This window comes from Lepus europaeus, chromosome 1, assembly GCF_033115175.1.
Source record: "Lepus europaeus isolate LE1 chromosome 1, mLepTim1.pri, whole genome shotgun sequence".
NCBI lineage: Eukaryota > Metazoa > Chordata > Mammalia > Lagomorpha > Leporidae > Lepus > Lepus europaeus.
The window spans coordinates 112,460,094-112,487,147 of record NC_084827.1 but is presented as its reverse complement, the minus strand read 5'-3'; the positions used below and the strand labels follow the sequence as shown (position 1 = coordinate 112,487,147).

The 27,054-nt window shown below is 41.5% G+C and overlaps 1 protein-coding gene across 5 annotated transcripts in view; it reads left to right on the top strand.

The window, feature by feature from the left end:
• The window catches only part of FASTKD1 (FAST kinase domains 1), a 52,587-nt gene that overhangs the window by 20,360 nt on the left and 5,173 nt on the right, over window positions 1-27,054 (top strand). For 3 of the 5 annotated variants that reach the window (XM_062187639.1, XM_062187645.1, XM_062187654.1), the window contains exons 6-12: window positions 1,500-1,610; window positions 3,206-3,337; window positions 12,090-12,576; window positions 13,994-14,108; window positions 20,056-20,184; window positions 20,980-21,111; window positions 21,447-21,560. In XM_062187639.1, the coding sequence (XP_062043623.1) occupies window positions 1,500-1,610; window positions 3,206-3,337; window positions 12,090-12,576; window positions 13,994-14,108; window positions 20,056-20,184; window positions 20,980-21,111; window positions 21,447-21,560 (1,220 nt within the window). The remainder of the gene's footprint in view (window positions 1-1,499; window positions 1,611-3,205; window positions 3,338-12,089; window positions 12,577-13,993; window positions 14,109-20,055; window positions 20,185-20,979; window positions 21,112-21,446; window positions 21,561-27,054) is intronic. The other 2 variants (XM_062187667.1, XM_062187663.1) reach the window with 2 other exon arrangements.

Genomic DNA, 27,054 nt, shown 5'->3' with positions numbered 1-27,054 from the left:
AGCAGATGGAAGATCTCTCCTCTGCTTCTCCCTCCCTCTCTCTAACTCTGCCTTTAAAATAAACATATCTTTTTTTTTTTTAAAGATTGTATCAAGATTGAATAAAGTATGATTTTTAAAAAAGCTTTAATTAAAATATTTTTATTATTATTATTTTTATATTATTAAGATCTCATTTGCTGAAGTAGTACAAAAGTTGGTTCAACTGAGTCCTTGCCTTCAAAGAATTTATATTCCAATTGGGAGGATAGAAATATATAATTAAAATTGCAAATATACTAGCATCACAACATAGTGTATGAATAAATGCTAGAATTAATGTTACAGAAAGTGCCAACAGAGAAGTGAAAAAGAAATGTAGACTGAAGTGACTGGGGAAGCTTTGGGAAATGCTGTGTTTGTGATGTTTGATACAGCTGGTGAAAAGGATGGTATGGCACTGACCGGTTCATCCCCCCTGATCTCAGGAGAGTCCATGATTTGGACTTGCCTTCCAAGTTATTCTGTTGTTAGTATCTTGATTACATAACACTAACTTTGAGAGAGTTTCAAAATAAGTCATCTTTGTTAGTTTTTCGTTTATAACATTATAGCAAGCAGTGAGTATATGAGATTTCTATTACTATGCAAACATATTGACATCCTGATTAGATATTATTTTATTTGAAAACATTTGATACGGTTAGAATATCAGTTGTTAGTTCCTTAACTCTGCAATACTGAATAATTTCATAGTTTTTTTTTTTTAAAGATTGATTGATTTGTTTGAAAGGCAGATTTACAGAGAAGCAGAGGCAGAGAGAGAGAGAGAGGTCGTCTATCTGCTGTTTACTCCCCATATGGCTGCAATGGTCAGAGCTGTGCTGATCCAAAGCCAGGAGCCAGGAACTTATTCCGGGTTTCCCATGTGGGTGCAGGGGCCCAAGGACTTGGGCCATTTTCCACTGCCTTCCCAGGCCATAGCAGAGAGCTAGATTGGAAGTGGAGTAGCCAGGTCTTGAACTGCTGGCACTGCAGATGGAGGCTTTAACCACTATGCCACAGCACTGGCCCCAACGCTCATAGTATTTTATAACCATTGTAGCCTTTTCTTATTAAAAGATCGTTAGAAGATCTTTTCTCTGTATTTTTTAAAGGAACAGTAATTGGGTAATACCAAGGCCTTAATTATTTTGATAAAAACAATGCATTTGTTTTATTCATTAGTGTTTTACATGAAACCCCATGTATATGGGGAAAAAATACAAAAATATTTTGAAAAGTTCATAGAAAAATGGAATTAAAATATAAATTTATTTTGGTACAAAAAATTTGGAATCCATGCATAATTTTTTCATAATAAAAATTTTCCATAGACATTAAGAAGATATCTTATGAAATTATATATTAAATTTTTGTTTATAGCCATTTCTTTTCTGTTATTTAAGAACTGTTATTTTGGAAAAGATTGCAAGCTAATTTTCAGTATTTTGATATAAAGTATTTCTCTTTGCTTGTAGACTTGAGTCAACTATATTGTTGATGTCAGAGGAGCTGACAAGCCAGCAAGTCCTGGCCGTGGTGGGAGCAATGAAAGAAATGGAAAGCAGGAATTCACATCTGAATAAAAAGTAATCTTTGACGATGTCGTGGTATTGTCATTCAATAAGTAATTTTTTCAGAGGAAAAAATTGTTTCTGTATAAGCTATATGTTGTTTTGAAGAAATAAGGAATTAACACATAAGGCATTATTTATTTATTTTTAAAAAAAATAGAGGTATCACAGTTAATCATAGTGTCTTTCATTATGCTCGAGTGGAACATCATAACCTGGGGAGGGAAGAGCAGAGAACAGGGATTCTGCAGAACAATTAATATCATGTAAATTTGAATTGTCTAGCGCTATAAGATAATGTGACCTTGATAACATACTACCATATATTGGCTTTCTGGGCAACTTGAGGTTTATTTTTTTTTAATTGTTTTAATTTTAATTTTAATTAGTTTTTAACAGGTTTGGCCACTTGAGATTTAAGAAGTAAAGATATGTAGTTCAAAGTATTTATGCTTAATTTTTACTATCCATTATTCCTTTTTTCTTTTTTTTTAAAGATGTATATATTCATTCCGAAGGCAGAACGACACAGAGAGAGGGAGAGGGAGAGAGAGAGAGTTATCTTCCATCCTCTGGTTCTTTCCTAAAATGGCCTTTTAACTATGGGTGGGTCAGGTTGAATCCAGGAACCTGGAACTCCATCCGGGTCTCCACAGTGGGTGGCAGGGACCAAGTACTTGCCCATCTGCTGCTGCTTTCCCAGGCGCATTAGCAGGGAGCTGGGGAGCTGGAAGGAAAGCAGGAACTGGAACCAGTGCTCTGATAGGGGATGCCAGTGTCACAAGCAGTATTTGACCTGCTACATCCTAGTGCAGGCCACATATGTTCCTTTATTTTCATTTTTCCTTCCTCTCCAGTTCTTCCAACTTACTGTCTCTTACCATTTCTTTTTGTTTTTAAGAAGTTCCATTTTGAGGCCTGTATTGCGTAGCAGGTTAAGCCACTGCCCATGACACCAGTGTCCCATATGAGTACCAGTGAGTCCCAACTGCTCTTCTTCCAATCCACCTCCCTGCTAATGTGCCTGGGAAAGCAGCAGGAGATGGCCCAAAAGCTTGGGTCCCTGCCAGCCACCTGGGAGACCCAGTTGTAGTTCCAAGCTCCTGGTCCGGGTGGTTGTGGCCATTTGGGAAGTGAACCAGCAGATGAAAAATTCTCTCTCACTTTTTCTCTCTCTCTCGCTCTGTCTCCCTCTCTTTCTGTCACTCTGTCCTTCAAAATAAATAAAAATTAAAAAAAAAAAAGAAGGCATGGAAGATCTCTCTCTCCCTCTGTCTGTCACCCTGCCTTTCAAATAAATAAAAATAAAACCCCCCAAAAGAGAAAAAGTCTCCATATGGGGGCTACTGGACTTAAGTGAGAAAATTGAATCAGTTTGTCCCTCTTCTTAGCTGCTGATATTGAATATTATTCATATCTTGTTGATAACTTGTTTTCATTCTTTTTGTTTACATTCCTATCACCATCTTGAGACAGTTCTAAAAGGACAGAACACCTTGCCTCATTCATTAGTATTGCTATAGCACAAAGCAGAGTGTCTGACATGAAAACTGTACTAAATGTTTATAAGTAAATGAATGAACTCTTATATGTCCTATCGTTCTTTTAAGAATTGCTTCAATTCTGCATAAACATTTGGATAAATACAAACCAATAGAGTTATTGAAGATAACTCAAGCATCAGTTTTTCTACATTTTCGAAGTAAGGAGTTTTTTGTGAAACTCAGAGAATTACTGCTTAGGTAAGATCAATAGAAGTGTTTGTTTAGAGTTTCATGTTATAATCTAGCTATAATATTTGTTTCATTTGATAACATACAGTGTTGCTGTAACTTTCAGAGGTAAGATTTGGTTGCTTATTTAATTTTTATTTTGAATTTATTTATTTGAAAGACAATGATGGGGCCAGTGCTGTGGCATAGTGGGTAAAGCCGCCACCTGCAGTACTGGCATCCCATATGGGTGCCAGTTCGAGTCCTGGCTGCTCCACTTCTGATCGCTCTCTGCTATGGCCTTTGAAAGCATAGCAGATGACCCAGGTCCTTGGCCCCCTGCACCCTCATGGGAGACCTGGAAGAAGCTCTTGGCTCTTGGCTTTGGATTGGCACCTCTCTAGCCATTGTGGCTAGTTGGGGAGTGAACCAACAGATGGAAGACCTCCCTCTCTTTCTGCCTCTCCTTCTCTGTGTAAATCTGCCTTTCAAATAAATAAATCTAAAAAAAAAAAAAAAAAAAAAGGAAGGAAGGAAGGAAGGAAGGAAGGGAGGAAGACAGTGATAGAGAGGGAGAGACAAAGAGAGTCAGACAGAGATCTTCCATTTGCTTGTTCACTCACCAGATGCCCACAACAGCCATGGCCAGGAAAGAGAGCAAGGAGCCAGGAGTTCCATCAGGGGTCTCCTCCATGAGTGGTAGGAACACAGATATTTGAGCCACCATAGGCTTCCTCCCACGTACAGGAAGGTGGATCACAAATGTGCAATAGCTGGGACTCAAGCACTCCTATATGGGATGTGGGCATGCTAAGCAGTGGCTTGACCTGCTGTGCTGTGACATCTGCCCACAGGTAGCTTAACAATAATGTCAGGACACTTATCTCCTTCCATACCCATTCTGCCACTGCCATGTTTGTTATATTTTGATATAGGAATGAGGCCAGTAGGGTGATTGAGTTACCTTGGAGAGGAGCAGTGGTAAACTGATCACTATCCAAGCCGTTCTTCTTTCCTGCAGGAATAAAATAATCAGGAGAGCTGGGGCCACTGAAACAGACAGACTCCATTTGGCTCCTATTTAGAGCTTTTAGTCTTGCTTCTATGTCTGTTTGAAGGCTTATAGGATGTTTTCATTTATAATTTTATTTAATGCTTTAAAAAAATTTTTATTTATTTACTTGAAAGTGTTACAGAGAGAGTTTCCACTTGCTGGTTCTCTCCCCAGATGGCTGCAACAGCCAGGGCTGCGCCAGGCCAAAGCCAGGAGCCATGACCTTCTTCCAGGTCTTCCATGTGTGGCAGGAACCCAAGTTCTTGGGCCATCTTCTGCTGCTTTCCCACGCCATTAGCAGGAAGCTGGATCAGAAGTAGAGCAGCCAGGATATGAAGCCAGGCACCCATATGGGATGCCAGCGTTTCAGGTGGCGGCTTTACCCGCTAACATACAACGCCGGACTCTATAATTTTAAAAATAAGATACATAAGGATGATGTTAGTGAAAAATGTTTTCATATAGAATTTTTCCTTTGTACTTTAAAATTCTCCTCTTTTCTATGTATATAGCATTCATATTCCAGTGAAGCAATTGTTCAGTTTTCTATTGCTGTCATTGGGTTAAAATGGGTTCTTCACTGAAAATTTTTATTTTGAAGATTGGATTAATAAATGAAGTTCAAATCAGATTAATCTCCCTCTCAACTATTTTTCAATACTAATTGATTTCATATTGTGATTTCTGAAAGAACAGAGATGAGACTCTATGCTATAATCAAAAGATTATCTTATAGTTAAAAATGATTTTTGTTATAATAAAAGTGAAATGGCATATGATTAAGAATGATTTGAATTGAGGAATAAGAATGACATTTTTATCAAATAAGAATTTTACATATTAGGTGTAATAAAGTACCCTTTTTTTGAAGAAATAAATAATTTTAGTTTTCATAAGATGCAGGCTTATTGTTTCCTCATTTTTTTCCATATTTATTATAGAATTTCACAGACTGCCTCTGATTAAGGTTTTATATTATAAATTAGATAGTATAAACTGGCCCAGACATAATTAATCTGATCTGCATGGTATTTTTTTCTGTCCCCGTTGCTCCTCTTTCAGTCCAGCTGTCTGCTGTGGCCCGGGAGAGCAGTGAAGGATGGCCCAGGTCCTTGGGCCCTGCACCCACATGGGAGACCAGGAGAAGCACCTGGCTCCTGGCTTTTGTGCAGTGTGCTGCCCGTGGCGGCCATTTCGGGGGGTGAACCAACGGAAGGAAGGCCTTTCTCTCTGTCTCTCTCTCTCTCACTGTCTAACTCTGCCTGTCAATAAATAAATAAATAAATAAAATAAAAAAAGTTAAATTACACAATACTGTCTTCTTCTAGATCTGTTAACAGATAAGAGCAGAAATAGGCTCATCAAAGGGGACTTCATTTTACTTACAATGTTTTGCTTCATTTATAAAAAGACTTGAAACAATGTTAGAGTTTATTAATTCTGAGTAATGACACCCCTTATGTATCAATATAGTTTAACATTTTAGAAAAAAAGTGTTATTGACTAATATGTAAAAATTGACTTCATGATAGATAGCTTTTTTTAAAAAAAGATTTATTTGTTTATTAGAAAGGTCTTCCATCCGCTAGTTCACTCCCCAAATGGCCACAATGGCTGGAGCTGGGCCCATCTGAAGCCAGGAGCCAGGAGCTTCTTCCGGATCGCCCACATGGGTGCAGGGTCCCAAGGACTTGGGCCATCTTTCCCAGGCCAAAACAGAGAGCTGGATTTGAAGTGGAGCAGATGGAACTTGAACTGTTGTCCACAGGCTATGCTGTCACTGCAGGCGGTGGCTTTACCCACCACGCCACAGTGCCAGTTCCAATAGCTTTTTTTTTTTAAGATTTATTTATTTGAAATTTAGAGTTATAGGGGAGAGGTAGAAACAGAATGAGCTTCCATCTGCTGATTCACTCCCCAAATGACCCCAAAAGCTGGGTCTGGGCAAGGCCTAAGCCAGAAGCCATGAGCTTCATTTGGGTCTCCCATGTGAGTGCATCTTCGTCGCAGTCTCCCATATGGGCCATCTAATGCTGCTTTCCCAGGCACATTAGCAGGGAACTGGACTGTAAGCAGAGCAGCCAGACTCAAACTGGTGCCAATATGGAATGTTGGTGCTGCAGGCAGTGGCTTTATCCTCTATGCCATAGCGCCAGCCACAAAAATAAACTTGAGACAGCTGAGGGAACCCAGATAATCCATGTATGGAATAATGTTTGCTGCAGTTTTTACATTTTTTGAAATATTCTCCATGTAAAATGTGTATATTCCTTCCTCATTACCCTGTCAACCCCAAGGCTAATTATAATTTCTTTTATTTGTTTATTTATAAATATTTTATTATATTTTTAAAGATTTATTTATTTGAAAGGTAGAGAGAGAGGGGGAGAGAGAGAGAGATCTTTCATCCATTGGTTCACTCCCCAAGTGGCCTCAATGGCTGGGGCTGAGCCGGATCAGAGCCAGATGTTCCATCTGGGTCTTCCACATGGGTACAGGGGCCCAAACACCTGGGCTATCCTGCCCTGCTTTTCCAGGTACATCAGCAGGGAGCTGGATCAGAAGTGGAGCAGCCAAGACTTGAACTGGTGCCCACATGGGATGCTGGCACTGCAGGCAGAGACTTAATTTTCTACACCACAGTGCTGGCCCCTCCTTTTCTTTTCTTTTCTTTGCTTTGCTTTTCTTTGCTTTGCTTTGCTCTTTTCTTTTCTTCCCCTTTTCTTTCCCTTTTCCTGCCCTGCCCTTCTTTTCTTTAAAGGCAGAGTTACAGAGAGAGAGGGGGAGGCAGAGAGAGAATAATCTACCCTGTGGTTCACTCCCTAAATGGCCACAAATACCATGGCAGGGCCAGATCAAATCCAGGAGCTTCATCTAGGTCTCCCATGTGGGTGTGGGACCCAAAGACTTGGACCGCTCTGTTCCCTTCCAAGGCACATTGGGGTAACTGGGACTCAAACTTGTGCCCATATGGGATGCTGGTGCTACAGATAGTTTAACCCGCTGTGCCACAGCACCAGCCCCACTAATTATCATTTCTACTTCTCTTGTATCAATTAATTTGACCTATAAACTTTATACAAATGGAATCATGTGGTATGATTTCTTTTGTGTCTAGATTCCTTTGGTTAACATTATATTTAGGAGATTTATGCGTTCTCTTGTAAAAATACAACATTTACATGTTCTTTCCACTGTTAATAAGTATTTGACTTATTTCCAGTTTTTTTACTGTTATGAATAGTGCCATTTAAATGCCTTTGTACATATTTTTAATTAAAAAATCTTTAAATTTATTTTCCTATTATTTGAAAGGCAGAGACACACAGGAATCAGAGAGAGATTGATTGATTGATTGATTGTCCATCTACTGGTTCACTCTCCAAATGCTTGAAATAGCCAGAGCTAGGCCAGGACAAGCTAGTTGGGGTTTCTTCCATGGGTTGCAGGGACCTAAGTTCTTGAGCTATAATCAGTTGCCTTCCCTGGATTCACACTAGCAGGAAACTGGGCTGGAGGTGAAGCCAGGACTTCAAACAGGCACTCCCATACTGTTGGGGGACCAAGCGGCCCCCCCTTTTTTTAAAAATTTATTTGACAGGTAGAGTTATAGACAGTGAGAGAGAGAAAGACAGAGAAAAAGGTCTTCCTTCCGTTGGTTCACTCCCCAAATGGCCACCATGGCCGGCGCTCTGCCATTCTAAAGCCAGGAGCCAGGTGCTTCTTCCTGGTCTCCCATGCGGGTGCAGGGGCCCAAGCACTTGGGCCATCCTCCACTGCCCTCCTGGGCCACAGCAGAGAGCTGGACTGGAAGAGGAGCAACTGGGACTAGAACCTGGCACCCATATGGGATGCCGGTGCCCCTGGCGAAGGATTAACCAAGTGAGCCATGGCGCCGGCCCCATATATGCATTTCTTTGTATACTTAATAAAAGTTTTTTTCATTTATTTTATTTGAAAGGCAGAGAGAGAGACAGAGACAGAAATATTCTATTTGTTGCTTCAATGCCCAAATGCCGTAACATCCAGGGCTGGGCCAGGACAATGCCCGAAGTCCCAGAGCTCAAGCCACATCTCCCACATGTGTAGCAGGGACCCAAGCCATCACCAGCTGTTTCCCAGGGCACACATCAGCAAGAACCTGGATTGGAAATGGAATAGCCAGGGCTTGAAGTAGGCACTCTTATTTGGGATGTGGGTGTCCCAAATGGCAACTTACCTGCCGTGCCACATGCCATCCCTTTTCCTTGGATATTTGGCCAAGGGTCTAATTGTTGATGCATAGGGTATATATCTACACATCTCCTAAAGATTAAAGTAGCTGTGCCAGCTTCCATACACGCTGTATCCTCACTAACAGTCATTTGTACTGTTTAATTTTAGCCATTCTGGTGTGTGTATTATGGATGGTAAATAAATACATATGAATACCTAAGTTTTAGAACTTAAGGAAGTGTCACAAGGAAAAACACCAAGTGAAGGTTGGAGAGATTGTGTTTGTTGCGAGTTCATTTGTAGAAAAGTATCACAGGGGGCAAATATTGAGAGTTCTGTCATGTATGGGTCAGTTCCATATATAAGTACAGCTTTGTGAGAGCTTTCATTTAATTTTTAAAAGTTTTACATATATATTTGTTTGAAAGGCAAAGTGACAGAGAGGAAGAGGCAGAGAGAGCTCTTCTTCAATCCACTGATTTATTACCCAAATGCTCACAACAGCCATGGCTGGGCCAGGCTGAAGCCAGGAGCCAGGAACTCCATCCAGGGCTCACACATGAATGGCAGAAACCCAAGTACTTGGGTCATCCTCTACTGCCTCTTATGTACATTAGCAGGGAGCTGGATGGGAGATGGAGGTGGGACACAATCCCAGCCACTCCTATATGGAGTGAGGAGCATATCAAGCTGCGGTCTAACAGGCTATACCACAATGATTTTCTCTTTCATTTCCTTATATAAAATAGTGTATTGATTTTTATGATTATTTTATTTAGTACTGAGTACCTGCAAGTGTCAGGCAATGGGCCAAATATTTTATAAAATTGTTTGATAATTTTTGGGATGTAGAAAAAAGCAAAAAGATGAAAATAAAAATAATTTATATACCTACCTATCCATTGTCAACAATTTGGTTTATTTTCTTGTGGTATTTTACATATTTTTTTCTTAGTTCAGAGTTATGAACATATAGTTTTGTTTTATTGTTGAGCCATTTAACCTTTTTTTTTTCTTCCTTTGACAGGCAGAGTTAGACAGTGAGAGAGAGATACAGAGAGGAAGGTCATCCTTCCGTTGGTTCACCCCCCAAATGGCTGCTATGGCCGGCATGCTGCGGCTGGCGCACTGCACCGATCCAAAGCCAGGAGCCAGGTGCTTCCTCCCTATCTCCCATCCGGGTGCAGGGGCCCAAGCACCTGGGCCATCCTCTACTGCCCTCCCGGGCCACAGCAGAGAGCTGGACTGGAAGAGGAGCAACTGGGACTAGACCCCGGCGCCCACATGGGATGCCGGTGCCGCAGGCGGAGGATTAACCAATGGCCCCACAATTTAACCTTGAAAGCATTTCCCCATATCATTGGATTTTCTGTAAATCTTTTTTAGTGGCTAGATAATAACCGTCCTATGATTGTATCATAATACCTTGAGTATTGCCCATAATTGAGTTTTTAAAGATTTATTTATTTATTTGAAAGTCAGAGTTACACAGAGAGAGGAGAGGCAGAGAGAGAGAGGTCTTCATCAGCTGGTTTACTCCCTGATTGGCCGCAACGGCCAGAGTTGCGCTGATCCGAAGCCAGGAGCCAGGAGCTTTTTCTGGGTCTCCCATGTGGGTGCAGGGGCCCAAGGACTTGGGCCATCTTCTACTGCTTTCCCAGGCCATAGCAGAGAGCTGGGTAGGAAGAGGAGCAGCCGGGACTCAAACTGATGCTCATATGGGATGCCGGCACTGTAGGGGGCAACTTTATCCCCTACACCACAGTGCTGGCTCCAACATAATTGAGTTTTTACATTGTTTTCAAATTTAAGCCACATTGAAAATATGATGGGATCTGGCATTGTAAGCACAGTGGGTTACAGTGTCCCATATTGGGTTGCTGTTTTGAGTCCTGGCTGCTCCACTTCCGATCCAGCTCTCTACTATGGCCTGGGAAAGCAGTGGAAGATGGCTGAAGTCCTTGGGAGACCAGAGAAAGCTCCTGGTTCCTGGCTTCGGCATAGCCCAGCCTTGGTTATTGCTGCCATTTAGGGAGTGAACCAGCAGATAGAAGTCTCTCTCTGCCTTTCCGATAAATAATTAAATCTTGGCCGGCACTGCGGCTCAATAGGCTAATCCTCTGCCTTGCAGCGCTGGCACACCGGGTTCTAGTCCCAGTTGGGGCACCGGATCCTGTCCCGGTTGCCCCTCTTCCAGGCCAGCTCTCTGCTATGGCCCGGGAAGGCAGTGGAGGATGGCCCAAGTGCTTGGGCCCTGCACCTGCATGGGAGACCAGGAGAAGCACCTGGCTCCTGGCTTCGGATCAGTGCGGTGCGCCGGCCGCGGCGGCCATTGGAGGGTGAACCAACAGCAAAGGAAAACCTTTCTCTCTGTCTCTCTCTCTCACTGTCCACTCTGCCTGTCAAAAAATAAAAAATAAATAAATAAATAAAATAAAAAAAGAAAACTTTAAAAAAATAATTAAATCTTTTTTTTTTAAGTAATGAATGAGAATGCTTATATCATTGTGGTCTTGCCAGCATTGTTTGTTTTTTTGTTTTGTTTTTTTTTTTTTTTTTTTTTTTTTTTACAGGCAGAGTAGACAGAGAGAGAGAGAGAGAGAGAAAGGTCTTCCTTTTGCCATTGGTTCAGCCTCCAATGGCCGCTGCGGCCGGTGCACCGCGCCTATCTGAAGGCAGGAGCCAGGTGCTTCTCCTGGTCTCCCATGCAGGTGCAGGGCCCAAGCACTTGGGCCATCCTCCACTGCCTTCGCGGGCCATAGCAGAGAGCTGGCCTGGAAGAGGGGCAACCGGGACAGAATCCGGTGCCCCGACTGGGACTAGCACCCGGTGTGCTGGCGCTGCTAGGCGGAGGATTAGCCTGTTGAGCCACGGCGCCGGCCGCCAGCATTGTATTTTATGATCATTTTAATATGCTAATTTAATATTTTTAAAAATAATTTCATTTTAGATTGGGTTATTCCATCTACTACTTTCAAAACTAAAAGCTCCCAGTATTTTATTTAACAATTGCTGTCTTGATGGTGGGACTTCTATCATGCAGATTGGGAAAGGAGAAACAGAGAATGGGGTGAATTGTGTGTGTGTGTGTGTGTTTTCTTTAAGGATGGACTTCCTTTATACCAGAAATGAGAAGGTACCAATATTATTGAGTGATCACTATATATCAGGGCCTGTATTAGCTCATACCAGCTCCTGACAGGCCATACCAGAAATTGGACCCAGATTCTTTGTATAGTAATAGCAATAGAAACATTGTTCTGGCATTGACCTTTTGCTTGCCAGGGACTATCATTTTATGTTACATACAAAATTCGGTGTGTGCTTCAAGACACCTTACACTTCCCTTAGTAACCCTTTATGGGCCTGTCTTCTTGGAATTTACCTAACTTTTCTTAAAATAGCATGTATTTTAAGCCTAACTAACCTATAATAATAATTATATTCACACTTTAATGCACTAATTTTTTGATGATGTATTAATTTTGTTTCATTTTTCCCCTTCCTTTGTAGTTATCTGAAAATCAGTGTCCTGCCAAGTGAGATTTCCATCCTGGTCCACGCTATTTGCATGCTTCCTAATCCTCAGCTAGATGAAGCAGTGATAGCCCGAGTTGAAGAAGTTTTGCCGTGCTGTGACCTCACTGAGCTCAATGTTTTTGCCACATCTGTTTTAAGATGGATTCAGTATGAGCACGTGTATTCAGATGGTCTTCCTGGGAAACAGCTGAAACTGCTTCAAAAGTTAGATCACTATGGTTGCCAGAGACTACAACAAAGCAATAGTCTGGATCTGTTATGGAAGGAACTGAAAATTTTAAAAGGAGACTGGTTTTCTGAGTCACTTCTTGAAGACACATTTGCAGCTTTACAGCGTTTGATGAATGAAATTGATGGCACAAATGTTGCAGAAATTGCATCTTTCATCTCTAGAACTAACTACCTCAGTGCTTTGCTGCTTGATAGAATAGCCTCCGTGGTTGTTCAGGAGATTGAAAAGGTGAAATGTAAATGTTACACATTCATCTTGCATAGTTGTCAAATCCTCAAAGCGTAATTTGTATTGGAAGTACTTTGAGAACTTGGGTTGGTATTTGAAGTTTAAAAGCTAACCTCTGATTTCTGGTTCAACAGTTTGTTGTTGCTCCCCTTAAAGCCACTTTCTTCCTCCAGCACTGCAGATCTGGGGAGATAGTTACAGTTTTGCTAAGATTGGTAATCAGAATTATTTGATGAGAGGAAGTACTTAAAACAATACTCATTGCATTAATATAGTGGATTATGGATTTTTGCTTTTCCTGTTTCTTCTTTCATGTGAGCCTGTGATATTGCTTTTATTACTGAAAACAAGTACATTCAAAATCACTAGATAAGTATGAAATCTCAAGAAATTACAAGATACTCACTGACATCAGTATTCTTAAATTGTCACTGTATCTTCTTACAGATTTATTTCTGGAATTTACTAGTAAAATGCTACTTTGTGGATTATTTGAGAAGAAGCTTACTTCCAAAATTACTGTCATATAAATGTATAAAATCACTTTTATCAGGATAAAGCCTTTACTTAGAAGACAGTATTTCTCACAAATGAAAAATAGAAGTCTATCTCATTTGTTTATTATAGTGTCTGGCAGTCATTAGCTATTAGATGAATGAACAAATAGTGAAAGCAAAGATGAATGAAAGAAAAACAAATGCAAATGATTATAAATGAAGAAACCTGTTTAATTACAATATATGGTAATTCTTTAAGGTGCTCATGTATCATAGAAATTAATGATACTGTTTCCTATTCCTTTTTAAAAAAGATTTATTTATTTCAGAGGCAGAGTTACAGAGAGAGTCAGGCAAAGAGACAGAGAGAGAGAGGTCTTCCATCCTCTGGTTCAGTCCCCAAATGGCTGTAATGGCTGGAGCTGGGCTGATCCGAAGTCAGGAGCCAGGAGCTTCTTCTGGGTTTCCCACATGAGTGCAGGGGCCCAAGCACTTGAGCCATCTTCTACTGCTTTCCCAGGCCATAAGCAGAGAACTGGATGGGAAGAGGAGCAGCTGGGACACTAACCAGCTCCCATATGGGATGCCAGCGCTGCAGGTGGAGGCTTAATCTATGTCACAGTGCTGGCCTTTCCTATTCATTTTAATGACTAATGAATTCTGGAGCATGATTTAAAACCTGACAAAATTAGTTTGTGAGTTGTCCCATTTATTTTTCTGCATTAACACTTTAAGAGCTACTAATAATTAGTGTTAGGCTTAAATAAATTAAAGCAGGATGGAGAAATTAATAAGCAGTATAATACATTTTCCATTTAACCATTGGCATGTTAGCAAAAGACTATACCTAAAATAGTAAAGGGTTTAAAATTTTGTTTTACTGAAGGTTAAATGATAAAATATTTGTTCTGTTGTTATAGATCCATCCTTTTGCAATCTTTGGTGTTATTCTTCCATTCAGCACCTTGAACTATGATCCACCTCAAAGGGAAGAATTTTTTGGAACTTGCATGCAACGCCTTAATTCTTATTTAGGTAGGTGTGTTGTTTGGAATGCATTGAATGAGTGTCAGAGGGCACCTGCTGCCACTGAGCTAAAAGATGTCCCTCATTTAAAAGTGCAAAATGCTCCCCCTCCCCTCCACCCTTGGCTTGGCATTGGCTTTTAGAGGGGACAGGTTTTTTCCCAAAGTTTTTGTTACCAAGGTTTTCAAATACCCAGCAAAATTGTAATAGTGATATAACAAGCATCTTTACTGAATACCCACAATCAGGGTTGAATAATGATGAATATTTATCACATGTCTGTGTGTATGTGTCTGTGTGTGTGTGCTATCTACTGTTTAGTCAATAATCAAATTTTCTCAATTGTTACTAAATTGTCTTATGTAACTTTTCTTTAAACAATCAACACTGTCACTTTATCTTATCTCTTTATTCTTAATATTTTTATAAAATATTTTTATGAATTTTGTGGATTATACCACAAACCGGATTTGTCTAATTGCCTTCTTTTACCTCGTTTCTCCATCTCCTGTATTTCTAGTAACCTAAAAGTTAGGTACAGAAGTTTGATTAGGTTCATATGAAACATCTTCAGCACAAATCCATGCATAGTTTTTTCATAATATGTATTTTCTTTTAAATTTTTGAAAGCCCCTTATATACATGAATTTCATTTTTTTGGCACCAAGATAAACTTATCTTGTAATTCCATTTTCCACAAACTTTTTGAAGTGTTTACATCTAAGGCATATAATCTCTGTTTATTTCTGTCAATTTTTTTTTAAAGATTTATTTATTTATTTGAAAGTCAGAGTTACACAGAGAGAGAGGCAGAGAGAGAGAGAGAGGTCTTCCCTCCGCTGGTTCACTCCCCAATTGACTGCAATGGCCAGAGTTGTGCCAATCCGAAGCCAGGAGCCAGGAGCTTCTTCCAGGTCTCCCACATAGGTGCAGGGGCCCAAGGACTTGGGCCATCTTCTTTTTTTTTTTTTTTTAAATTTTTTTTATTTTTGACAGGCAGAGTGGACAGTGAGAGAGAGAGAGAGAGAGAGAGAGAGAGAAAGGTCTTCCTTTGCCGTTGGTTCACCCTCCAATGGCTGCCGTGGCCGGCGCACCGCGCTGATCCGAAGCCAGGAGCCAGGTGCTTCTGGTCTCCCATGCAGGTGCAGGGCCCAAGCACTTGGGCCATCCTCCACTGTACTCCCAGGCCATAGCAGAGAGCTGGCCTGGAAGAGGGGCAACCGGGACAGAATCCAGCACCCTGACCAGGACTAGAACCCGGTATGCCGGCGCCACAAGGCGGAGGATTAGCTTGTTGAGCCACGGTGCCGGCCTGGGCCATCTTTTTACTGCCTTCCCAGGCCATAGCAGAGAACTGGATCAGAAGAGGAGCAGCTGGGATTAGAACTGGCGCCCATATGGGATGCTGGCACTTCAGGCCAGGGCATTAACCCACTGCACCACAGCGCCGGCCCTATTTCTGTCAATTTTAATAATTTAGTTTTTTAAAGAAATGTATCGTGGGGCTGTGGCAGATATTTATGTATTGTCTGAAAGGTTGCTGCTCTGCTGCTCATTATTGTATCTTTAAAAACTCTTTAAATAGTGTTTCAGTACTGGAAAAAGTAGCATAGGAATAGGCCCTTCCTGCTGTTGGCCTCAGCGGAAGTGGTCGTGAAGACAGCAGGGGCACGAAATTACTTTTCCTTTGCATTCTTTATGTTGGGTCCTGAACTGTGTTTGGAACACTTTGACCTTGGAAGAGTAGGGCTTTGTGGAATGTTCTTCTCAGGTTCTCACTGCTGTACCAGTCAGCATGCCATGGGAGTTTCAGAAGTGAAGTACCTGTCTCAGCAGTTGTTGCCTTTCCTGTCAGCAGTCACCGTGTACTTATTGTCAGTACTCTTGGGGGCACATTAGGTACAGAGCAAGTAAAACCATCATTGAGTTTACTTTCTGGCATGTGTGTGGGTTTGGGAGGTTGGGTGGTGTTAAGGACTCTCAAGAATACCAGAGCAGGCTGAGTGTAGGATGCAGCCTGGTGGGGTAGGGTGGGGTGGAGTGCTGTGCTGTTTTAGATAAGAGCTGCAGAGGCTGTGTCTCTCTGGTTTAACCAAGGTCTGAGTGAAGTGAGGGAGTGATCCGTGTCCACAGATGGGGAATAGAGTCCCATGATGGAGGAAAGCCTGTGCAAGGGGCCCTCGGTGAGAGAATGTTTGGTTTCTTCCAGGAACAGTAGATTGGAGTGTGGCAGGAGTGGAGCGAAGGAGTCTGAGTTAGGAGGCAATGGGGTTGAATAGACAGCCAGAGGCTAGTTTACTTAGAGTTTTTGCTGTGCTTATAGAATAAAAATACCATTCAGTCATCTTCCAAGCACCAGATGCTCACTGAGGGATGCAGGTGTTTTGCCTTGCAGTTGAGATGTCAGCCTCCCACATCAGAGGGCCTGAGTTTGATGCCCAGCTCTGTTCCTGATTCCAGCTTCCTGCTAATGCAGCCCCTGGGAGGCACTGGTGTTGGCTCAAGGCTCAAGTAATCAGATTCCTTCCACCATCATGGGAAACCAGGATTGACCATGTGGGTGCGGGTTTGAGTCCCAGCTGCTCCACTTCCAATCCAGCTCCCTGCTAATGCTCCAGGGAAAGCAGAGGATGGCCCAAGTCCTTGGGCCCCTGCACCCACATGGGAGGCCCAAAAGAAACTCCTGGCTCCTGGCTTTGGATCAGCACAGCTCTGGCTGTTGGGGCCATTTGGGGAGTGAACCAGAAGATGGAAGACCTCTCTCTCTCTGTCTGGCTTTGGCCCCTGCTGGTGAGCCATTGCAGGCATTTGGGGAGTGAACCATTGGATGGGAGCTCTTTGTTTCTATCCGAGTGTGTCTCTCTGTTTCTTGCCTCTCAAATAAATTAAAGTGAGTGAGAGAGAACAGATGCTTACTGAAAGCTTCTACATGCAGCATAAGATGCTAGACACTCTATTACAGTGTATTTGCTTAGACCTGTAGACTTCTGGTTAAGCTGGATGAATCAAGTATAAATACATTATTTATATCAGTATCCTGCTAACGGACCTTGCTATATTTTTGTGAGCTTTACTAGACACCAGATAGCAACTAATCATGTCTGATCCTACTGCATCTGCTAATAGACAAATAAAGGAGGATGTGACCTATGCTTGTATATACAGGTATGGCAATATGCATGTGAGCCATCCATTTGCACCTCTTTTTCAGGAACACGAAGCTTGATCCTGAGACTGAGAGTGTGCTTTGCTGGTATTTCAGTCACATGTCAGTCAGCCAGCAGAAGGAAATAGAAGCACATGTCTTCCCATAGTCTCCCATAGGCTTAGAAATTAACATATTTATTTTATTTTACTATTTTTTAAAAAATTTATTTATTTGACAGAGTTACAAAGAGATGGAGGGAGATAGAAGGAGACAAAGAGATCTTCCATCTGCTGGTTCATTCCCCAAACGGCTGCAAACACTGGGCCTGGGCCGGGGCCGCAGCCAGGAGCCTGCAACTCCATCCAGGTCTCCTACATGGGTGTAGGGGCCCACATATTTGGGCCATCCCCTGCTGCCTTCCCAGGCGCATTAGCAGGGAGCTGCATTGGAAGTGGAGTGGTGGGGACTTGAACCAATGCTCACATGGGATGCTGGTGTCACAGGCCACAGCCTAACCCACTGCACCACAGCACCAACCCTGAATTTGGAAGGTAGAATGATAAAGGAAGAGGGAAGGATAGAGGTAGAACTTCTGTCTGCTGGATTACTACCCAAATGTCTGGAACAGCCAAGGCTGGACCAGGTTAAAGTCCAGAGCCAGAAACTCAGTCCTGGTCTGCCACATAGATGTCAGGAATCCAAGTACTTGGGCCATCATCTGCTGCCTCCAGATGCACTGGCAGGAAGCTAGATTGGCAGTGGAGCAGCTGGGACTCACACCTACACTCTGATATGAGAAGCAGCTTCACTCACTGTGCCATAATATCTGCCCCCTAGATTTTTTTTTTCAACTAAAGGCTAAAAGAGAAGGACAATTGAGGAGTACATCTGTTGAGTTTTTAGGACTTAATGAGAGAACGAAGAGTCCTTAGAGAACTGTGTAAGTAAAAATGTAAATAATGGAATAAAATTTTTGTTTTGAAGAAAGATTCGTTTTGGAAAGTCAGTTTTGCTGATGGAGACCATCACTGTTAGCCTCATTTATGATTTGGTCTTGCTTTGTTAAATAAACTCAGCGAACACTCCAAAAGGGAAGATTTAATGTTGTCTTTTATATCTATCCTATGTAAGAATACTGATGCTAGGGGCCGGTGCTGTGGTGCAGAGGGTTAAAGCCCCAGCCTGCAGCACCAGCATCACGTGTGGGTGCGGGTTTGAGTCCCGGATGCTCCACTTCTGATCCAGCTCTCTGCTATGGCCTGGAAAAGCAGCAGAGGATAGCCCAAGTCCTTGGGCCCCTGCACCCACATGGGAGGCCCAGAAGAAGCCCCTGGCTCCTGGCTTTGGATCAGCACAGCTCCAGCTGTTGCGGCCATTTGGGGAGTGAACCAGCAGATGAAGACCTCTCTCTCTCTCTCTGCCTCTACCTTTCTCTTTGTAACTCTTTCAAATAAATAGAATAGGCTGGTGCCGCGGCTCACTAGGCTAATCCTCTGCCTGCGGCACCGGCACCCCGGGTTTTAGTCCCGGTTGGGGCGCTGGATTTTGTCCTGGTTGCTCCTCTTCCAGTCCAGCTCTCTGCTGTGGCCCGGGAGTGCAGTGGAGGATGGCCCAAAAAAAGAGATTTTTTTTTTTTTTTTTTTGACAGGCAGAGATAGCAAGAGAGAGACAGAGAGAAAGGTCTTCCTTTTCTGTTGGTTCACCCCCCCAAGTGGCTGCTACGGCTGGTGTGTTGCGGCTGGTGCACTGCGCTGATCCGAAGCCAGGAGCAAGGTGCTTCCTCCTGGTCTCCCATGCGGGTGCAGGGCCCAAGCACTTGGGCCATCCTCCACTGCACTCCTGGGCCACAGCAGAGAGCTGGACTGGAAGAGGAGCAACCAGGACAGAATCTGGCGCCCCAACAGGGACTAGAACCCCGGGGTGCCAGCTCCGCAGGCGGATTAGCCTAGTGAGCCGCAGTGCCAGCCAATCTCTTTTTTTAAAAAAGGAATTTATTTAAAAAACAAAAAGATACTGATGCTAAGAGGGCATTTTAAGTGACTCCTTCCCCCACATCAGAAGTGTCTCTGGGATGAGACAAATCAGGTAAGTGATTTCCAACCTTAAATTCTGGAGCATCTGCCATGCTGCTGGGTGATGGGTAAAGGGGAGATGCTGGGTGAGACTGGAGCCTGAAATGTGTGCACCCCATCTGGAAGCCCGAGGTTCCCAGAGAGCAGCGTGAGGTAGTGGTCCAGGTCTCAGAGCTGGGCCTTCTGGGTGAGACTCTCACTAACTCTACATCCTTCAGCCAGTCTCTGTATGCCCATTTTATAATGCAGACATAATGATGGTGTCTACATGCACAAGAAGAAGTTTTATCTGCATTAACAAATGTAAAGTGCTTAGAATGGTACCTAACACCTTCTGAATGCTATTACATTATTGTCAGCAATATGTAGAGATTGGAATCATTCTCCTTTTTACATATGCTGTGATCCTTTTGTATTATTTCTCTTTTCAAGGCAGTTTTAAAAATTTTTCATTGAGGCATAAAAGTGACAATATAAAAGTGTGCATTTATGCAGATTGGCTCACCCAAAGCATGAGAAACAGTGTATTAGCACAGGATTGTTCTTGCATCCCCCATTCCTACTCTCCTCCACCCAAAGCTGACTCCCTATCCTGACTTGTGTAGATTAGTTTTGTTAATCTTGTGTTTATATCATTTTTTAGAGCCTGCCTTTACCCAAACAAAGTATATGTTTATTTGTGAGGTGACTGTACATTAAAATTTTTTAAATTTTTATTTTAATAATTTTATTTTAGGTATATTGGATCCTCTTGTGTTAGTGTTTCTTGGTTTCTCTTTGGCCACAGTTGAATATTTTCCAGAAGATCTGCTAAAGGCAATTTTTAACATCAAATTCTTAGCCAGGTTAGATTCTCAACTTGAGAGTATGTATCTACATTTTAATTTATTAAATTATCACTTGTGCTTTGTATCCAAGTTTTACCTGTATCTATACTGAAGCATTTAAATATTGATAACTTTTTTCTCTTAATTGAAATAGTTCATGATTATTATAGGAAATTTGAAAAACATATAAAAGTAAAAAATAGAAAATTGCCCATAATCTTACCACTACTTTTAATGTTTTAGAATATTTTCTGCCTTTTTCTTGTTCATGTATGTATGTATATATGTCTATAAGTTTATTAAAACAAAATTTGGTTTATTTGTATATGCACTTTTCTATGTTGTCTTTTTTCATGTAAATATATTTTGAACAGTTTTCCATGTCACTAAATATTTTTTTGATGTCATGATTTTTTATTGGCTACATAACATGCCATTATATAGATACAGTAAAATTTGTTTATCCTATAGCTCGTTTCCAGTTCTTGTTATCATAAACAATGAGCTGTTATACGTGAATCCTTGATTGTTTCCTGAGGATAAATTGCTAACTGTCAAATATTAGGTCAATGAAAGTTCTTGGTATTTTGCTTTTAAATGGAAATTACAACATTCACAATTAATGAAAACAGTGTCGTAGTTGGTCCTAATCATTCGACTGAAGGTCGTAATTTAAAAATAGGACGCATTTGTATGCAAATGAAGTGATTTTTATAATATGAGAATAAAAGTAGCGACCAATAGTGGTGATAAGTGAATACGGAAAAATGGTTGTTTTTGGTTGGTCCAAGCTATCAAAATCTATTTGGATTTTTTTTTTTTTTTAATTTCAGTTTTACCTTTATCTCTGAGTGCAAGGATCCAGTTTCGTCTTATGGAGTTAAACAGAGCAGTCTGCTTGGAATGCCCTGAGTTTCAGATTCCGTGGTTTCATGACCGTTTCTGCCAACAACACTACAATAGAGGTTTGAGTTTTCTTTTAGTTGGATACTGAAGTTTAATTCTAAAGCAAATTATCAGGTAATACATTGGTAAACCTAAACATGACTTGCAAGTTCCCAAGAGTTCCATGATCTGTTTAATTTCAGATGAGATTTGTATTACAAGAATTTCTTAATATTTAGGACACAAAGGCTCTTGATTGAGAGCAAAGAGCATGTCTTGAATTTAGTGTTACTACATATGGCATTACATTGGAGTGCATACTGGAAATACTATTTTCCCAGTTTATAGAATTTGGATGATTTTCATTCAAAAACTGATGAACCTAAATGGCCTAATCATTTTTCTTTTCATTAAGATATTGGCAGTGTGGATGGAGCACAACAACAGATTTATAAACTATTAGCAGAGGTCCTGGGTGGGATCAACTATGTAAAAGCCTCAGCTCTTACTTCATACTACTACACAGTAGGTAAGTCGTTGGTTGGTTGGTAGCTATTTTCTGAAGGCCAGGCTAATTTGAATAGAATCATCAGCTAGAATTTTAAAAAGAAAAACTTTGGAATTTCTTAAAGTCATCATTAAAATTTCCAAACAGACAAAAGTAGAAAGAATAATACAGTGAATCCTCAAATTCCTATGGCCTAGCTTTGAAAACCATCAGCATTTTGCTGTTTTCCAGGAAAAAAAAAATTAAAACCATTCTTTGACTAATTCTAAGACCTAGATTCAGATTCACTAAAAATTTCTGGATCTTTAAGACATTTTGTCCACTCCACTCAGTGTGCTAAAGCCAGAGAAATGACTTCTTATTTCAATTTCATTATTTTAATTTTTTTTTTGTTTTAAATCATTTATTCTTTTTTTTTAAATTTATTTTTTTATTTTTATTTTTTTTTTACAGGCAGAGTGGACAGTAGAGGGAGACAGAGAGAAAGGTCTTCCTTTTTGCCATTGGTTCACCCTCCAATGGCCGCTACGGTAGGCGCACTGCGGCCGGCTCACCGCGCTGTTCCGATGGCAGGAGCCAGGTGCTTCTCCTGGTCTCCCATGGGGTGCAGGGCCCAAGCACTTGGGCCATCCTCCACTGCACTCCCTGGCCACAGCAGAGAGCTGGCCTGGAAGAGGGGCAACCGGGACAGGCTCAGTGCCCCGACTGGGACTAGAACCTGGTGTGCCGGCACCGCAAGGTGGAGGATTAGCCTACTGAGCCGCGGCGCCGGCCTCATTATTTTAAATTTATCTAAAAAACTAAGTTGGGTTTTCAACTTGGATGAAGATTTCCAAAGGTATCGTGCTTGTCTCTAACCTGCTTGCCTTCTTTCTCAGGTGGACTAGATGTAGAAAGCATTCTGACCTAATTGAGGATGACATAAAGCTGGTGGGCTACCTGATGTTGGGTGGCAATATGGTGTAAGAGTCGGAAAGAAGGCCAGCACCATGGCTCAATAGGCTAATCCTCCACCTGTGGCACTGGTGCACCGGGTTCTGTCGGGGCACCGGATTCTGTCCCGATTGCCCCTCTTCCAGTCCAGCTCTCTGCTATGGTCCAGGAAGGCAGTGGAGGATGGCCCAAGTGCTTGGGCCCTGCATCCGCATGGGAGACCAGGAGAAGCACCTGGCTCCTGGCTTTGGATTAGCGTGGTGCGCCGGCTGCGGTGGCCATTGGAGGGTGAACCAACGGCAAAAGGAAGACCTTTCTCTCTGTCTCTCTCTCTCTGTCCGCTTTGCCTGTCAAAAAAAAAAAAAAAAAAAAAGAGTCGGAAAGAGAGACTGGTGCTGTGGTTAGTGGGTAAGGCTGCTGCCTATGACGCTGGCATTCCTTATGGGCACTGGTCCTGCTCCACTTCTGACCCAGCTCCCTGCTAATGTGCCTGGGGAAGCAGTGGAATATGGCCTGAGTCCTTGGCCCCCGTACCCATGTGGGTGACCAGAAGTTCTGGGCTTCTTGCTTCAGCCTGGCCCAGCCCTGGCTGTTGTGGCCATTTGGGGAGGGAACCAGTAGATGGAAGACTTTTCTCTCTCTGTCTTCCCCTCTCTCTGTGTAACTCTGCCTTTCAAATAAATAAATAAGTCTATTTTTAAAAACAAAGTTAAAAAGATATTACTACATTGAAGCAGTGCCTGTAAATGAAAAAGATGAAATTTTAAGAGGATCAACATAAACTTTCTAAATTGAGGTTAAAAAATATTTGTATACATACAGGATATTTTAAGGGATTATAAATTAATGTATGTGGTTACTAAAAATTAAATACTATTTAAAACTATGGTATTAAAAAGTTGGTAGTCCCAGTGTATGTTGTCCTTCACATACATCTTAGTATTACATACTTTTTTTTTTTTTTTTGGCATATTGCCATTCATGAGAGACAGTGACAGATGGGGTTGAGAAAGGAGGACAGAGGGAGAAAGATCTGGAAATCATAGCTTAGAAACAACTAGAGAGGATCGGGACTTAATGGATTTCAACCTGTGGCAAGTGCTTCTGAACGTACTAGTTTCTTCATCTGTCAAATGGGAGTTGTTAGGCCTTGCGTACCCCCAGGAATGAGACAGAAAGGAGATGGAATCGACCTCAACAAAGACAGGTTAAGGAGGGAGTTTGCCACTATGGGGTGTTGGGGGGTGGGTAGGGTGGAGGGGAGGTAGAAGGCAGCTGGCAGAAGAGTATGGGGCTCTTTGAAGCTTCCCTCTTACCTGTTTCACAAGATGCCCTGTGCAGTTTATCTGCTTTGCCACTTGATTTGCAAGGAGTCCAAAAGGGTCTGGTTAGGCAACAGGGTCTTTTTTTTTTTTTTAAAGATTTATTTATTTGAAAGACAGAGTTACAAAGAGAGGTAGAGACACAGAGAGAGAGGTCTTCTATCCACTGGTTCACCTCCCTAATGGCTGCAATGGCCGGAGCTGAGCTGATCTGAAGCCAGGAGCCAGGAGCTTCTTCTGGGTCTTCCACGTGGGTGTAGGGGCCCAAGGACTGGGCCATCTTCTACTGCTATCCCAGGCCATAGCAGAGAGCTGAATCGGAAGAGGAGCAGCCGGTACTAGAACTGGTGCCCATATGGGATGCGGGTGCTTCAGGCCAGGGCGTTAACCCGCTGTGCCACAGCACCAGCCCCAACAAGGGTCTTAACAAAAGGAGGAAACGGGGTGGGGAGGAGGAAAGGAAGGAGAAAGGTGCAATGCATCCTTTCGGAATAATAACAGCTGCTTCCCAGGATTACTTGGCAGTGCATGTTAAGCATTTAGCATTACCCTTGCAACAATGCTGGGTAGTGGCACAGTGGGGTAAGCCAATACATGCAATGCTGGCATCCCACATGAGTGGCAGTTGGAGTCCTAGCTGCTCTACTTCTGACTCAGCTCCCTGCAAATATGCCTGGGGTAGCAGTGATGGTGGCCCAAGACCTGGGCTCCTACCACCTATGTGAGAGACATAGATGGAGTTCCAGGCTTCTGGCCTAGCCCTAGTCATTGCTGGCGTTTAGGGAGTGAACCAGCGGATGGAAGTGCTCGCGCTCTCTCTCTCTGCCTTTCAAATACATAAGTGAATCTTTAAAGAAAATTTTGTTATGAAATGCATTACATTTGCATTCCTTAAATAAAAGGTTTCTTTGGGAAAAAAATAAAGAAAATTTTATTTGAAAATAAAAAAGCAGATGTTTAGCCTGAAAAATATAAGTCTTAAAGGGGAGCATAACTTTTGAATGCTTAAAGGATTATAATGTGGAAGACCTAGGTAATTCTCAGTGCTTAAAACAATAGGGTAAAAATTAAAGGACACAGATTTTAACTCGGCTGCTTTGTGAAGAAATAATGTTGAAGCAGAGGCTGGATGATCAGGTTATGAATATTTCATTAACAGGAAGGCGCTGAGCCACATAATCATTAATACTCTCATCGATCACTGCAGAGCACATACTTCCCTTCTTTGGTTTTATATTAGTCAGGATTAGGTTTGCTTATCCTGCTGTAAGCAGGATTCATAAGCAAAAAGTTCATTTCCTTCTTCCAGGGCTGACAGGCAGTTCTTTTCTTTCTTTCTTTCTTTTTTTTTTTAGAAAACTTTTATTTAATAAATATAAATTTCATAGGTACAGCTTCCCCCAATATCTGCCCTCCCACCCCAGTTCCTGTCCCACCTCCTATTCCCTTTCCTATCCCATTCTTCATTAAGATTCATTTTTTCTTATCTTTATATATATAAAGAAGACTAACTCTATACTAAGTAAAGACACAGAAACACAAAATATAAAGTACTGTTTGAAGACAGGTTTTACTATTAATTCCCATAGTACAACTCATTAAAAACAGAGGTCCTACATGTGGAGCAAATGCACACTCCTGTTGTTGATTTAACAATTGACACTCTTATTTATGATGTAAGTAATCACTCCAGGCTCTTGTCATGAGCTGTCAAGGCTATGGAAGCCTTTTGAGTCCAGAAACTCTGTCGTTATTTAGACAGGGCCATAATTAAAGTAGAAGTTCTCACCTCCCTTCAGAGAAAGGTACCTCCTTCTTTGATGGTCCCTTCTTTCCACTGGGACTTCACTCACAGAGATTTTCATGTAGGCCATTTTTTGCCACAGTGTCTTGGCTTTCCATGCCTGAAATGCTCTCATGGACTTTTTAGCCAGATCCGAATGCCTTAAGGACTGATTCTGAGGCCAGAGTGCTGTTTAGGGTATTTGTCATTCTTTGAGTATGCCGTGTGGACAGGCCAGTTGTACAAACAGTAAAGATCCAGAGTCCTTCTATTTTATTACCATCTGCCATTCTCAATATGTGGCTTCCATGTCAATGTCCTAGATGGCTGCCCAGGTCTACCTAGGATGCAAGCAGAAGAGGAGGGGAGGTAGGAGAACTGCTGCCTTTGTAATTATGCCCTGTGGCCACCATTAGCAGCCCGTGAGGTTTTTAAACATGGTTTTTATTCTGAGTGGCCACATATCCAGCTAAGATTTAGGTAGTCTGACCATTAAAACAGGAGTGAAAAATAGATTCTGGGGAACAACTTTCAGTCTGGCAGTCAGTTGTTTTAAAAGATACACTCTCTGTTTATTGTAAAAGTAATGATCATAGAAGGAACAGACTAAGATACAAATGTGAGAATGTTCTATAATCCCGTGTCACAGAGGGTTTTAAAACAGTTTACAATGATGTCAACATTTATGACAGACATTGTGGCTGACTCTTTATTCCTACTATTATGTTCTTTCTGTTTTGTCAATGTTTCTTTCAATCAAGAAATAATATACGATAATATAGAATATAGAATATACAATAATATATAATAATATATTCCAATATAGAATATTTGGAAAATACGGAGAAGAGAAAAATCATGCCTGATAACCTGTCCCAAAGTCACACATGTAATTAGTACTGAAACTAGGATGATTGCACCTCAATTGCATTTCCTATTCATATTTATTATTCCCATTGTCAAGGCTTGTTTTTATGTTAAAATGTATATAAATCATTTAAAATAAGATTTATTTAAGCAATATTTGACTATAAGAATATGGTATGATTAAGACTGTATACTCATAACATAATTGAGAACTATGAATCATAGGTCTTGCTTAAGGTTTAAAAATAAGGACTGTAAAAAAAGTCACATGATACATGCTTAGAATCGGTTAGCTGGAAAGGGCAAATAATCAAAAAGAAAAATCACTTCTGATATAGCCTCTGGTGTACGTTTTCTATTTCTAGCTGACTTTTCTAAAAACCAAAGGTGGCTTATTCTATAATGTTTGTAACTTTATTCATATTTTGTAAATATTTTTTGATGCCAACAGATATTGCAACATCATTTTTAGTGACTGCACGATGTTTCATTGAGAATGCTATGAGTTAATCAATCTGTAGGGTTTTGGTTGGTATGTCCATCTGTCAAACAATGCTGCAATTTTATGTAACAATAATATTAGATACACTGAAAAGCCAGGAGCCAGCAA